Here is a 14,560-nt window from a genome sequence, read left to right on the forward strand (position 1 = left end):
CCACGAAGAGGGCCAGGATTGTCGGTGTCATTCGTTCGTTCGGACTTATTGAGTGCTTACCGTGTGTCGAGCACTGTACTACTAAGCACTTGGGAGAGGACAGCAGAACAGTAAACAGACACGTTCCCTGCCCACCGCGAACTAACCCCCTCTCAGCCCTCAGAGGACATCATCTCTCCGAGAGCAGGGAGCGTTTTCTTCAGGGTCACAACCCAGGGGAGGCCGGACAACCTTCTGGACTGGGCCGAATCTTCCCTGACGTGAGCCGCGCTTGCGGCACTCATGCATTCGATAGTATTTATTGAGCGCTTACGGTGTGCAGAGCACCGGACTAAGCGCTTGGAATGGACAATTGGGCAACAGATCCAGACAATCCCTGCCCGATGACGGGCTGACGGTCTAAACGCCTCCTGTCGCTCTGTCTCCCAGGCTGGGCCCGGCCGGAAGCCTCGGCACCAGACCGTCCGTGAGGAGAGGCCCCGGCACGTGGAGATGGCCCGCCCGGGCCGGCTAGGAGGCCGCCGGGAGGCCCGGGCCGACGACCACGAGCCGATGCCGGAGGAGCCGACGCCGGGGGAGGGGTGGGGCCGGCCCCCCGGCTCCCCGCTCGAGGCCCGGGGGTCGCCCGTGGCCGCCGACGGGGCCGCCACGCTGGCCCGCGGGACCAAGAGGAGGAGGAAGAAGGAGGAGTCTCGGCCACAGTCCGTCATCGTCTACCGCTCGGAGAACCAGGGGCCGGAGGAGGAGGAAGAGCAGGAAGGGCAGGAAGACGGGGAGCCCTCCAGAGAAGAGGAGGGAGCCAGATTCCTGGGGAACCCCTCGGTGGACGGTGAGTCTCTCGGGGCCGGTCTGGCCGCCGGCGGTGCCCGCCGGCCACCCACTGAGGGGGAAGCTCCGTACTGGAACGCCCGGGACGTTACTCGGATGCCAGCCTTCGGATGCCGGTCCGATCGGTCGATCTTTTTTTTTTCCAATCGCATTGAGCGCTTGCTGTGTGCAGAGCACTGTACTAAGCTCTTGGGAAAGTACAATCAGTCGTATTACAGTTTAAAGGCCGGGGGGGAGCGCGGTAATCAATAATAACAACAACTGTGGTGTTTGTTAAGCTATTACTATGCGCCAGGCACTGTTCTAAGCGCTGGGGTAGATACAAGATCATTGGACTGGACACAGTCCCTGTCATTCATTCAATTCATTCAATCGTATTTATTGAGCGCTTATTGTGTGCGGAGCACTGTACTAATAAGTACTTAGAGAAGCAGCGTGGCTCAGTGGAAAGAGCGCGGGCTTGGGAGTCAGAGGTCACGGGTTCGAATGCCGGCTCCGCCGCTAGTCAGCTGTGTGACCTTGGGCAAGTCGCTTACCTTCTCTGTGCCTCAGTTACCTCATCTGTCAAATGGGGATTAAAACTGTGAGCCCCACGTGGGACAACCTGATCACCTTATATCCCCCCAGCGCTTAGAAAATGCCTTGCACATAGTAAGCGCTTAACAAATACCGCAATTTATTTTACTTGGGAGTGTACAGTATAACAGTAAACAGACACATTCCCTGCCCTCAGTGAGTTTATAGTCTAGAGGGCGGAGGCAGACAATAATAGAAATAAAGGGACAGGTATGGACATAAGCGGTGTGGGGCTGGGAGGGGGGGAGATGAAGAAAGGGAGCAGGTCAGGGCGACGCAGAAGGGAGTGGGAAAAGAGGAGAGGAGGGCTTAAGTCAGGGAAGAGATGGGCCTTCCATAAGGCTTTGAAGCAGCCTGGCCTAGTGGATAGACCAGGGGTCTGGGAATCAGAAGGTCACGGGTTCTAAGCCCAGCTCCACCACTTGTCTGCTCTGTGTGACCTTAGGCGAGTCACTTCACTTCTCCGGACCTCAATTCCCTCATCAGTAAAATGGGGTTGAGAGCGTGAGCCCCACGTGGGCCAGGGACTGGGGTTAGCTCGTATCCGGTACGACGCTTGGCGCACAGTAAGTGCCTACCAAATAGCGCGGTTCTTAAGTGGGGGAGGGTGAGGCGGCTGTGAGTTTGTTGTGGGCGGGGAACGTGTCTGTCGTAGTCTCCCAGGCGCTTCATACAGTGCCCGGCACGCGGTAAAGGCTCTCTAGAGACGATTGAGCGAACGAAGGCGTGGGTGGCTCGATAGATGGGCCGGCCCGGCTCCCCTGTCCCCTCTCCCCCCCGCAGGCGCCCGCTACGTGACCCTGACGGGGACGGTGACGCGGGGCCGGAGGAAGGGCCAGCTGGTGGACATCCACGTCAGCCTGACGGACCGGGAGCTGCGGCAGCTGAGCGGGGCCGCGGACCCCCCGGGCCGGCCCGCCTGCCCCCTGGGGCCCGACCGGGGCCCCCACGTCCTCCTCTGGACGGTGGCCTGCCTGCCCGTGGTCTTCGTCCTGGCCTTCGTGGTCTCCTTCTACTACGGCACCCTCACCTGGTACAGCGTGTTCCTGGTGTACAACGAGGAGCGTGCCTTCTGGCACAAGGTGTCGTGCTGCCCCTGCCTGGTCCTGTGCTACCCGCCGCTCATCGTGGCCCTGGCCGGCTCCCTGGGCCTGTACGCCGCCCTGGCCCAGCTGGCCTGGTCCTGGGGGGCCTGGTGGCGGGCGGCCCGCGACCTGGAGAAGGGCTTCTGCGGCTGGCTCTGCGGCCGGCTGGGCCTGGACCGCTGCGCGCCCTACAGCGTCGTCGAGCTGCTCGACGCCACGGGCGCCGACACGCCCGCCGGGCCCTCGCCCAGGCCCGCCGCACCTCCCGTGGAGACCTCGGCCGTCTGAGCGGCCTCCCTTCCACCCCCCGCCCTCCGTCCGGCGTCCCCTCCCCGACTCCGGCCGGCGGAAGGGGCGCGCCCTCTCCTTCCTGGGGGGAGGAGGAGGTGACGATCACACTCACGTCGCTCTGAACTCCCCCCAGCCTGGGTGCCCATATGCCCTACATCCTCCCACCCACCCACATTCCCATGGTCTCCCAATCATGGGGGCAGGGGGGTCTCTCACTCTCATTCCACATGGGGGAGGAGAAGGTAATGACCACACCCACGTCCTTCGAGGCCCCCACCCCATCCTGGGTGGGATAATAATAATGATGGTGGTATCTGTTGAGCGCTTACTACGTGCCAAGCACTGTTCTAAGCGCTGGGGGAGATACGAGTTTATGAGGTTATGAGGGACCCCCCCCCCCCCCCACCTCCCACTCACTAATGTCACCCCCTCCCAAAACACACACACTCCCGAGGTCTCCTAAGCGCAGGGTGGGGCGCTCAGTCTTGTTCCACATGGAGGAGGAGGTGACGATCACATCACCACCCGGCTGGTTTGAGCCCCCATCCCCGGGTGGGACAGACACCACGTCCCCCTGCCCCCTCCCACCTCCCGCTCACTAACGTGAGGCCCCGCTACACACCCCCATCAGCTTCTGGGCACAAGGGGGGAGGAGGAGGTGACTATCACACCACCACACGGTCCCTCCCGCTCAGTCCAAGCCTCCCCACCCTGGGCGGCATCTACACTCCGCCCACCTCCCCGCTCACTAATGGGGCCCGAGGCACAAGAGACGGAGACGGACGCAGAGCCAGTCTGAGAAAGAGACAGAAAGTGCTCTGTCTGTAGTAAGCACTCAATAAGTACCCCTGCTTGATTGACAGGTGAGAGTGGTGAGACGAGAGAGGCGGAGAAAGAGATGAGACAGAGTTGAGCAAGGACAGAGTCAGGGAGAGAGAAGCGGAGAGAGATAAAGATGAGTGGTGAGGCGAGAGAGAGAACCAGTCAGAGAAAGAAAGAGAACCTGTGAGAGATGGAGAGGGACAGATAGAGATACGAATGATAACATGAGAGAGCCAGTCAGAGAAGGAGATGAGAGAGACAGAAACTGAGTCTGGGAGAGAGGGACAGAAAGAGATAAGAGTGGTGAGATGAGAGAGGGACAGAAAACATGAGGGAGATGAGCAAGGACACAGAGGGAGAGAGGAGCAAAGAGAGATGAAGATGAGTGGTGAGATGAGAGAGACAGCCAATTTGAGAAAGACACAAGACAGAGAGACAGAGAGAGGGACAGAAAAAGATATAAAAGAGTGGTATTACCAAAGACAGGTGAAAAAGAGGGACAGAAAGAGATGAGTGGTGAGATGAGAGAGACAGATGAAGAGTCAGAGATGAGAGAACAACAGAGAACATGAGAAAGCTGGTCAGGCAGAGGGTGACAGAGACACGGATAAAAGAGATGAGTCCTGTATGACGCCACTGTTCCAGTGCACACCTACGTAGCCAAACTGTGATGTCACTGGGTCATACTATGCACATGTTCAGTGTTCTGTACAATGTCATCGTTTCGCTAGGCACCTATGCTGTGCTTCGCGTGACCTCACCTATGTCACTCTGCGGGGCCCTGCAGTGCCAGGCCACCGTCCCCCGCCCCCGGGCCAGGCCACCATTCCCCTGTCCCTCGGGTGCTAGGATGCTGCTCCCCTACTCCTTGGTGCCAGGCTGCCGGCCCATACCCTCTCGGCTCCAGGCCGTTGCCTCTCTGGTGCCCGGCCGCTGCCCCGTCCCCCGTGTGCCCTGAGGCGGCGCTCCCCAGGGACGCCGTCTGATGCCACAGGCCCCGCGCCCCTAGGGCTCGGCCGTCCAGCCCGGGGGCTCTGACGCTCCCTTTTGTCCGCCTCCGTTTCCCACCTCAGAGCCCCTGTCGACATCCCGCCGGATTCTCCGATGCCCGACGGGAGGCTCCTGCCTCTCTCCCACCTGGGAACGGGGTGAAGAGCGATGCTCGGAATTCCGGAGCCGGAAGGGACCTTTTAGGGGTCATCGGATCCAGCCCCCAGTGTCTATGGCGTTCGGGAGAGACGCCCGCCGAGCCTTTAAAAAAAAAATTTTCGAGGGAGGAGGACTGTTTGGGTATCCTGCTCCGGGATTCATCCATCATTCTCGCTGACGATCGGGAAATCCCTCAGAACGACTAACTGAACTCTCTTTCCGGTGCGGTTAAAAGCCATTTCCTTCCTTGACGGGGCAGAGCAAGGCCTCGGAATCTCCCCCCTAACGACTCTCCAGAGACTTGAATGGATTTCTTTGTTTCCCCTCAACCTCTCCTGCCCAAAGCTAAACCACTCCAGCCCCTCTCACCCCACCTTTCGTCACCTGGCGTCCTCTTCCCCGGATCCCCATCCCGTTTCCCCTCGGCCTCCACCCAGAGCGACAGCTCAACGAGCCGGAGGCTCCGATTTCCCATTTGTTCTCCGGTGCGCCGTTTTGAAGAGTTTACACTCCCTCCCGAGACGAAGCCCCAGGCCCCCGGAGGGACGGTTTTTAACGATCCACGCTTTTCTCTGGGAAAACATCCCATTTTATGTTCTCTAAGAGAAGAGATGGGCCTGTCCCTTTTTGGTGCTTTGACAGAACAAAAAGGCCCCCACAACTCGGTGTTTGTGACTGCCAAGAGGGTCTTCGGTGCTGACTCCCGCTGCCCCTTCAAAACGTCTGGCTCACCTTGACGTTTCAGTCTTCACCCCCTGAGCGTCGATGGTCCCCCCTCTCGTCTCCCACTCCGAAAGCACTTATGTACATATCTTCAAACTTCCCTGCGTTCCCCCCAACGGTAATTTATTTCAGTGTCTGTCTCCCCCACTAGACCGTAGTAATAATTGTGGTGTTACTTAAGCAATTACCAAGTGCTAGGTACTGTAACGATAATAATAATAATGCTGGTATTTGTTAAGCACTATGTGCAAAACACTGTGCTAAGCGCTGGGGGATACATGGTGATAAGGTTGTCCCACTTGGGGCTCCCAGTCTTCATCCCCATTTTACAGATGAGGGAACCGAGGCACAAGCGCTGGGGTGGACACAAGCAAATCGGGTCGGACACAGTCCCTGTCCCAACCGGGGCCTCGCATTCTCAATCCCCATTTTACAGATGAGGTAACTGAGGCACAGAAAAACAAAGTGACTTGCCTGAGGTCACACAGCGGGTAAGTGGCGAAGCCAGGTCCTTCTGACTCCCAGTCTCGTCCTCTTATCTACTGGGCCACGCTGCTTCTAGAGGGTAGGGATCGTGTCTGTTGTTCCGAAGCACCCGGTACAGAGCCGTGCACTCGGTAGACTATGAACTCCTTGAAAGCGGGGATCGTGTCTCTAACATCTGTCCCCCCCTCTAGAGCGTAAACTCGTTGTGGGCAGGGAATGTGTCTGTTTATTGTTCTGTTGTACTCTCCCAAGCGCTTAGTTCAGTGCTCTGCACACATTAAGTCTCAATTATCCAGTGGGCTGATGATTCACTGTGTGGATTTTCCAGGCCAATTTGTGGCTACAGGACAGGGGGAGGGGTCAGAGAGGGCAGGATTTATCTGGTTTATCCTCTAGGTCGGAAGCTCCCTATGGGCAGGGAACAGATCTAATGTTGGTATTTGTTAAGCGCTTCCTATGTGCAGAGCACCGTTCTAAGCGCTGGGGGAGATACAGGGGAATCAGGTTGTCCCACGTGGGGCTCACAGTCTTAATCCCTATTTTGCAGAGGAGGTCACTGAGGCCCAGAGAAGTTAAGTGACTCGCCCACAGTCAGCTGACAAGTGGCAGAGCTGGGATTCGAACCCATGACCTCTGACTCCAAAGCCCGGGCTCTTTCCACTGAGCCACGCTGCTTCTCTCGCAACTGTTGTATCTACCAGCCGTTGTATTGGATTCTCCCCAATGTTCGGTACAGTGCTCTGCACACGGCAAGTGCTCAATCAACACTACCGATTGACTGACATTCAGGGCCAAGGGATCCCTCGGGGCTGCTCCGTGTCGCCTGGATGTGACATTCTCCCCTCCGATCAATCGAGCAATCCATCAATTGTATTTATTGAGTGCCTACTGTGTGGAGAGCACTGTACCAAGCACTTGGGAGAGTAGCGTATAACAGACACATTCCCTGCCCATAATGAGCTTACGGTCTAGAGAGGGAGATAGACACGAATATAAATAAATTACGGACATGGATTTGAGTGGTGTGGGGCTGGGGGGGGGGGATGAATAAAGGGAGCAGGTCAGCGTGACGCGGAAGGGAGTGGGAGAAGAGAAGAAGAGGGCTGAATCAGGGAAGGCCTCTTGGAGGAGGTTGGAGCCTTGGATAAAGCTGGGAAGGGGGGCAAGGTAATTGTCAGATATGAAGAGGGAGGGCGTTCCGGGCCAGGGGCAGGAGGTTGGTGGTGAGATGGGGGAGATGGAGGCACAGCGAGTAGGTTAGTATTAGAGGAGCAGTGTGTGCGGGCTGGGTTGTGGTGGGAGAGTAACAGGGTGAGGTGGGAGGGGGCAAGCTGATGGAGGGCTTTGAAGCCAATGGTGAGGTGGCCCGCCCACTTGGCTTCTCTAAAGCTAACCTACACACCGTACCTCCATCTCCCCTGTCTCTCTGTCAACCTCTCGTCCACCTCCTGCCTCTGGCCTGGAACGCCCTCCCTCTTGAAATCCGACAGGACGATGACTTCTCCCCACCTACTGAAGGCCCATCTCCTCCAAGAGACCTTCCCAGACTAAGCCCCTCCTCTCCTTTTCTTCCATTCCCGTCTCCCTGATACGGTCCCTTTAATTCATCTCCCCTTCCAGCCCCACGGCCCTTACGTACATATCCATAATTTATTTATATTAATGTGTCCTCCCTGCTCTAGACGGTAAACTCACTGTGGGCAGGGAATGTGTCCGTTATAGTGTTGTACTCTCCCAAGTGCTCAGTACAGTGCTCTGCACACCGTAAGTGCTCAATAAATACAAATGAATAACTCCCGGGCCCTTGCTCTTTCCACTAGGTCCGGCCGCTTCCCTGTGTTTTACTGTCTGTATCCCCATAGACTGAAGGTGATGTGTGAGCAGAAACCTGTCTACCATTTATATCGTACTGTACTTTCCCCAGCACTTAGGACAGTGCTTTGCACAGAATAGATGATTCAGTGTCAGTTTATTGTTATATTGTACTCTCCCAAGTGCTCAGTACAGTGCCGCGCACATAGTGAGCACTCAATAAACACGATTGACGGAATGAATGACTATCTCCTTGAAGGCAGGGTTCGTGGCTACTTAATAAGCATAATAATTGTGACTACTTAATAAGAATAATGATTGTATTTATTAAGTGCTTACCTTGTGCCAAGCACTATTCTAAGCACAAGGGCGGGCACAGAATAGTCAGGCCCGGGCTCTCCCGAGCCCTTAATACAGTGCTCGGCGCACAGTAAACACTCAATAAATACCCGGCTCTGCCACTTGTCTGCTCGTGTGACCTCGGGCAAGTCATTTCACTTCTCTGGGCCTCATTTCCCTCATCTGCCAAATGGGGATTGAGACCGTGAGCCCCATGGGGGACGGGGACTGTGTCCAACCTGATTATCTGCAGCGATCAGTACTAATGATGATGATAATTATGGTATTTTGTTAGGCACTTACTATGTGCCAGGCACTGTTCTAAGCGCTGGGTGGTTACGAGCAATCGGGTTGGACACAGTTCCTTTCCCATGCGGGGCTCATAGTCTCAATCCCCATTTGACAGATGAGGTAACTGAGAGGTACACAGTGCCTGACCCACAGTAAGTGCTTAATGCCATTAGTATTATCCATGAGGATTAATTATTATATTATACTGGGGAAGCAGCGTGGCTCAGTGGCAAGAGCCCGGGCTTGGGAGTCGGAGGTCATGGGTTCGACTCCCGGCTCTGCCACTCGTCAGCTGTGTGACTGTGGGCGAGTCACTTCACTTCTCTGGGCCTCAGTTACCTCATCTGGAAAATGAGGATTAACTGTGAGCCTTGCAGACAACCTGATGACCCTTTATCTACCCCAGTGCTTAGAGCAGTGCTCTGCACATAGTAAGCTCTTAACAAATAACAACATTAATCCCTGCGCCGCCACTTGTCTGCTGGGTGACCTTGGGCAAGTCACGTCACTTCTCTGGGCTTCAGTTGCCTCGTCTGTCAAATGGGGATTAGACCGTAAGCCCGTCAAAGGGCAGGGACTGTCTCTGTCTGTTACCGATCTGTCCATTCCAAGCGCTTAATCCAGTGCTCTGCACCTAGTAAGCGCTCAATAAATACTATTGAATGAATATAAATACTACTGAATGAATGGGGATGAAGACTGTGAGACCACGTGGGACAACCTGATGACCCCGTATCCCCCCAGTGCTTAGAACAGTGCTCTGCACACAGTAAGCGCTCCACAAATACCAACGTTCTTATTATTACGTTTCTATAAGCGTGTATGACGAGGCGGCCAGCATTAAGCGCAGCAGGAATGCGTGGCTAAGAGAAACAGCGTGGCTCAGTGGAAAGAGCCCGGGCTTGGGAGTCAGAGGTCATGGGTTCGAATCCCCGCGCTGCCCCTTGTCAGCTGGGTGGCTGTGGGTAAGTCACTTCTCTGGGCCTCAGTTCCCTCGTCTGTAAAATGGGGATTAACTGTGAGCCTCACGTGGGACAACCTGATGACCCTGGATCTACCCCGGCGCTTAGAACAGTGCTCTGCACATAGTAAGTGCTTAACAAACACCAACATTACTATTATTATTATTAATCCTCATGGGATGCAGCGTGGCTCAGTGGAAAAAGCCCGGGCGTATCCCGACTCTGCCCCTTGTCAGCTGTGGGACTGTGGGCAAGTCACTTCACTTCTCTGGGCCTCAGTGACCTCATCTGGAAAATGGGGATAAAGACTGTGAGCCTCACGTGGGACAACCCGATGACTCTGTATCTCCCCCAGCGCTTAGAACAGCGCTCTGCACGTAGGAAGCGCTTAACAAATACCAACATCATTATTATTAATAAAAGGACCTCCGGCCCGGCCCCGCCCTCCTCTCCTCCGGCTGCCAAGCAACGGCGCCTGCGCACAGCGGCCGCCGGCGCGCGCGCTCCGCGCGCCCCCCCCCCCACCGGATATGAGCTGAGGGCGGGAAGCTGCAGCCGGAAGTGAGGGCGGGGAGCGCTTCCGGGAGCCAGCATGGCGCCGCCGGGAGGCAAGGTAGAGCGGCCGGACCTGGCCTATTCTGTCATGTCCCGTCCTCCGCTCCCCGTCCTCAGCTGCGCTCAGCTCACCGGGCGGGGGCGGGAGCGGGAGCGGGGCGGCGGGCGGCGCCTTCCCCGCGGCGGAGCCGGGAGGAGGCGCCTCGCCACGGGGAGTCGGAGGGGGGCGGGGCCGTGCGTCAGGGGGCGGGGCCGTGCGTCAGCCTGCGTGACTTACGTCAGGGGGCGGGGCCGAGAGAGAGAGAGAGAGAGAGAGAAGTAATAGATTGGCATTTGTTCAGCGCCCACTAGGTGTCAAGCGCTGCTGCTGCTGCTGGTGGCATTTGTTCAACACTTAATAATAATGTCGGTATCTGTTAAGCCCTTACCATGTGCCGAGCACTGTTCTAAGCGCTGGGGGAGACACAGGGGAATCAGGTGGTCCCACGTGGGGCTCCCAGTCTTCATCCCCATTTTCCAGATGAGGGAACTGAGGCACGGAGAAGTGAAGTGACTCGCCCACAGTCACCCAGCTGACAAGTGGCAGAGCCGGGATTCGAACTCGTGACCTCTGACTCCCAAGCCCGGGCTCTTTCCGCTGAGCCACGCTGCCGTGTGCCAAGCCCTGCTGCTGATGGTACTTGATCAGCGCATAACTATGTGCCAAGCGCTGCTGCTGCTGCTGCTACTGATGGTACTTGTTCAGCGCTTACTATGTGCCAAGCGCTGCTGCTGCTGATGGCATTTGTTTAGCACTTGCCATGTGCCAAGCCCTGCTGCTGATGGTATTTATTCAGCACTTACCCTGTGCCAAGCGCTGCTGCTGCTGCTGCTGGCATTTGTTCAGCACTTACCCTGTGCCAAGCCCTGCTGCTGATGGTACTTGATCAGCGCATAACTATGTGCCAAGCGCTGCCGCTGCTGCTACTGATGGTACTTGTTCAGCGCTTACTATGTGCCAAGCGCTGCTGCTGCTGATGGTATTTGTTCAGCACTTACTCTGTGCCAAGCGCTGCTGCTGCTGCTGCTGCTGATGGCATTTGTTCAGCACTTACCATGTGCCCACCGCTGCTGCTGATGGCATTTGTTCAGCGCTTACCCTGTGCCAAGCGCTGCTGCTGCTGCCGATGGTACTTGTTCAGCGCTTACTATGTGCCAAGCAGTACTGATAATAACAATAATAATGTTGGTATTTGTTCAGCGCTTACTGTGTGCCAAGCGCTGCTGCTGATGGCATTTGTTCAGCGCTTACCCTGTGCCAAGCGCCGCTGCCGATGGCATTTGTTCAGCGCTTACCCTGTGCCAAGCGCCGCTGCCGATGACATTTGTTCAGCGCTTACTCTGTGCCAGGCACGGCTGCTGCAGATGATGGTGGCATTTGTTCAGCGCTTACTGTGTGCCAAGCACTGCTGCTGCTGCTGATGGTACTTGTTCAGCGCTTACTATGTGCCAAGCACTACTGATAATAATAATGTTGGTATTTGTGAAGCGCTTACTATGTGCTGAGCACTGCTGTAAGCGCTGGGGGAGATACAGGGTCATCAGGTGGTCCCACGTGGGGCTCACAGTCTTCATCCCCATTTTCCAGATGAGGGAACTGAGGCACAGAGAAGTGAAGTGACTCGCCCACGGTCACCCAGCCGACAAGCGGCGGAGCCGGGCTTCGAAACCATGACCTCTGGCTCCCGAGCCCGGGCTCTTGGCCCTGAGCCGCGCTGCTTCTCTATACCGCAAAAATGAAAAAAAAAATCCCTACTGTTAATTTAATAACAATAATGGCATTTGTTAAGCGCTTGCTCTGTGCGAAGCACCGTTCTAAGCGCTGGGGAGGATACAAGGTCATCAGGTTGTCCCACGTGGGGCTCACGGTCTTCATCCCCATTTTACAGATGAGGGAACTGAGGCACCGAGAAGTGAAGTGACTCGCCCAAAGTCACACAGCTGACAAGTGGCCGAGCTGGGATTCGAACCCGTGACCTCTGACTCCCAAGCCCGTGCTCTTTCCACTGAGCCACGCTGCTGCTACGTGCCGGGCACTATACAAGCGCTGGGGTAGATCCAGGCTAATCAGGTCGAACACAGCCCCTGACCCACAAGGGGCTCATAGTCTTAATCCCCAATTTAGAGACGAGGGAACCGAGGCCCAGAGAAGTGAAGTGACTCGCCCAAGGTCACACAGCAGGCAGGTGATGGAGCTGGGATTAGAACCCAGGTCCTTCTGACTCCCAGGCCGGGACTCTAACTGCTAATAATATTAATATTAGAGAAACGGCGTGGCTTAGTGGAAAGAGCCCGGGCTTGGGAGTCAGAGGTTGTGGGTTCTAATCCCACCTCTGCCGCTTGTCAGCTGTGCGACTTGGGGCAAGTCACTTGTCTGTGCCTCAGTTCCCTCATCTGTAAAATGGGGATGAAGCCTGTGAGCCCCACGTGGGACCACCCGGTTACCTTGTATCCACCCCGGCGCTCAGAACGGTGCTTGGCACGTAGTAAGCGCTTCACGGTTACCATCGTCATCGTTATTAATATTATCGCTGATAATAATAGTTGTGTTATTTGTGGAGCGCTTACTATTTGCTGGGCACCGTGCTGAGCCCCAGAGTGGATACAAGCTAATCGGGTTGGACACAGTCCCCGTCCCACGTGGGGCTCGCGGTCTCAATCCCCATTTTCCAGATGAGGTCACTGAGGCCCAGAGAAGTGAAGCGACCTACCCAGGGCCACACAGCAGACAAGCAGTAGGGCCGGGATGAGAACCTACGACCTTCTGAGTCCCGGGCCCGGGCTCTAGCCACTGCACCCCACTGCTTCTCGAGGCCACGCCGCTCCCCGTCCTCCCTCCTGCTTAGACCGTGAGTCTCCCGTGGGAGGGGGATCGGGCCCGACCTGATTTTCCCTTACCTACCACAGAGTTTAGCACAGTGCCTGGCGGCTGGGAAGGGCCAACCAAGGAGGGCAGCCGCGTCGGAGGGCGGCGGGAGCGTCCCGCCGGTCCCCGGGTGACGTGGTTCTCGGCTGCAGGCGGCGGTGGTGCTCTGCGTGGACGTGGGCTTTGCCATGGGCACCTCCGCCCCCGGCGACCAGTCTCCGTTCGAACGAGCCAAGAAGGTGATGAGCATGTTCGTGCAGCGCCAGGTGAGTGGCCCCTGAGCTCGCGGCCCTCTGGCACGGTGGGGAAATGGACGTAGAAACCCCAGCTCCGGCCCCATCCCCAGCCCAACCTCGTCCCGGCCCTGATGATGATGATATCTGTTAAGCGCTTACTATGCGCCGGGCGCCGTGCTGAGAACTGGGGTGGACACGGGCAAGTCGGTAGGACACGGTCCCCGTCCCACGTGGGGCTCACCCTCTCGATCCCCAATCGACAGTCGAGGTCACTGAGGCACAGGCAAGCGAAGCGACCTGGCCGGGGTCGAACAGCAGACGAGCGGCGGAGCCGGGCCCCGGGTCGGCTCGGCCCGGCCCCCGCCCCGGCCGGCCGGGCAGTCGTATCTACTGGACGCTTACTTACCGAGCGCGGACCCGGCCGCGGCTTAATTCCTGCCCCCGCCCAGGTCGACCCGGAGCCGGGTCCGCCCCGACCCAGCCCGGCCCCGGCCCCCGGCCTAATCCCGGCCTCGGCCCGGCCTTCACCTTAGGGGGTTCTGCCGCAGAACTCTCGGAAGGGACCCGGGGTCCGGAGCCCGGACCCGAGCCGAGCACGCTGGAATTGGCGGCCGGACCCGGGGCCGCTCGCTGCCTCCCCTTCTCGCCCCGGCCGGCGTCTCCCGGCCGGAGGAAGCGGACTCCGAGGTGTCCGCCGCTCCGGGGAACCGGGAAAACAATTTAAAGACTCGGGCTCCCGGCGGGATCCCTGTTTTCGGTTTGTCCTTTCCGCTGAAGCGGCGTGGCCTAGTGGAAAGAGCCCGGGCCTGGGAGTCAGAGGACCTGGGTTCTACTCCCAGCTCCGCCACCTGTCTGCCGGGTGACCTCGGGTAAGTCGCTTCACTTGTCCGGGCCTCGGGTCCCCCATCTGGGAAATGGAGACGAAGACGGGGAGCCCCGTGTGGGACAGGGACTGTGTCCGACCCGACCGACCAATCTGTCCCTTTTATTGAGTGCTGACTGTGTGCACGACGGCACTGTACCGAACGCTTGGGTGAATATACCACAACTGTATGAGGGACACGTCCCCTGCCCGCAACGAGCCGACAGGCAGGGTTCCTGGCTCGCCCGCGGAGCGGAACGGTTCCCTTCTCGGCCTCGGCCGGCGGCGGGTGGGGTTGGTTAGGTGGAAAGCTAGACTGTAAGCTCCTTACGGGCGGGGTACGCGTCAGTTTATTGTTGTGTTGTCCTCTCCCAAGAGGCTAATACGGTGCTCGGCACCCAGCGAGCGCTCAGTAAATGCGATCGAATGAACGAATGATGTCGCCCAAAGGCAGAAGGACTTAGATCCTCGTCCCGGCTCTGCTGCGTGACCTCGGGCAAGTCGCTTCGCTTCTCTGGGCCTCAGTTGCCTCGTCTGTAAAATAGGGATTGAGACTGAGCCCTATATGAGACAGGGGCTGGGTCCAGCCCAGTTGCTCTGTTTCTACTCCAGCGCTCAGTACAGTGCCCGGCGCGTAG

At 57.5% G+C, this 14,560-nt stretch overlaps 2 protein-coding genes across 3 annotated transcripts in view; both read left to right on the forward strand.

Annotated features, from left to right (window-relative positions):
* The first annotated feature begins 384 nt into the window (after positions 1–384).
* On the forward strand, positions 385–3,110 carry TMEM169 (transmembrane protein 169). Its single transcript, XM_029075656.2, has 2 exons — positions 385–829; positions 2,188–3,110. Exons 1-2 carry the CDS (start codon positions 493–495, stop codon positions 2,775–2,777), a joined length of 927 nt encoding a protein of 308 aa, XP_028931489.2. The 5' UTR covers positions 385–492; the 3' UTR covers positions 2,778–3,110.
* A 6,819-nt stretch (positions 3,111–9,929) lies between these two features.
* XRCC5 (X-ray repair cross complementing 5) overlaps positions 9,930–14,560 on the forward strand; it is a 78,557-nt gene continuing 73,926 nt past the window's right edge. Inside the window, exons 1-2 of one of the 2 annotated variants that reach the window (XM_029073001.1) lie at positions 9,930–9,977; positions 12,977–13,090. In XM_029073001.1, the coding sequence (XP_028928834.1) occupies positions 9,957–9,977; positions 12,977–13,090 (135 nt within the window). In that variant the 5' untranslated portion in view covers positions 9,930–9,956. Of the gene's footprint in view, positions 9,978–12,789; positions 12,808–12,976; positions 13,091–14,560 lie in introns of those variants that run through there. The other variant, XM_029073006.1, reaches the window with a different exon arrangement.

Source organism: Ornithorhynchus anatinus, chromosome 1 (genome assembly GCF_004115215.2).
Source record: "Ornithorhynchus anatinus isolate Pmale09 chromosome 1, mOrnAna1.pri.v4, whole genome shotgun sequence".
Taxonomy (NCBI): domain Eukaryota; kingdom Metazoa; phylum Chordata; class Mammalia; order Monotremata; family Ornithorhynchidae; genus Ornithorhynchus; species Ornithorhynchus anatinus.

What these genes read in the sequence shown, in the direction of transcription:
- TMEM169 (XM_029075656.2), top strand. Translation starts at nt 493, where the DNA reads ATGGCCCGCCCGGGCCGGCTAGGAGGCCGCCGGGAGGCCCGGGCCGAC. An exon ending in GGGGAACCCCTCGGTGGACG is followed by an intron (nt 830 to 2,187) that starts GTGAGTCTCTCG and finishes TCCCCCCCGCAG; the next exon opens with GCGCCCGCTACGTGACCCTG.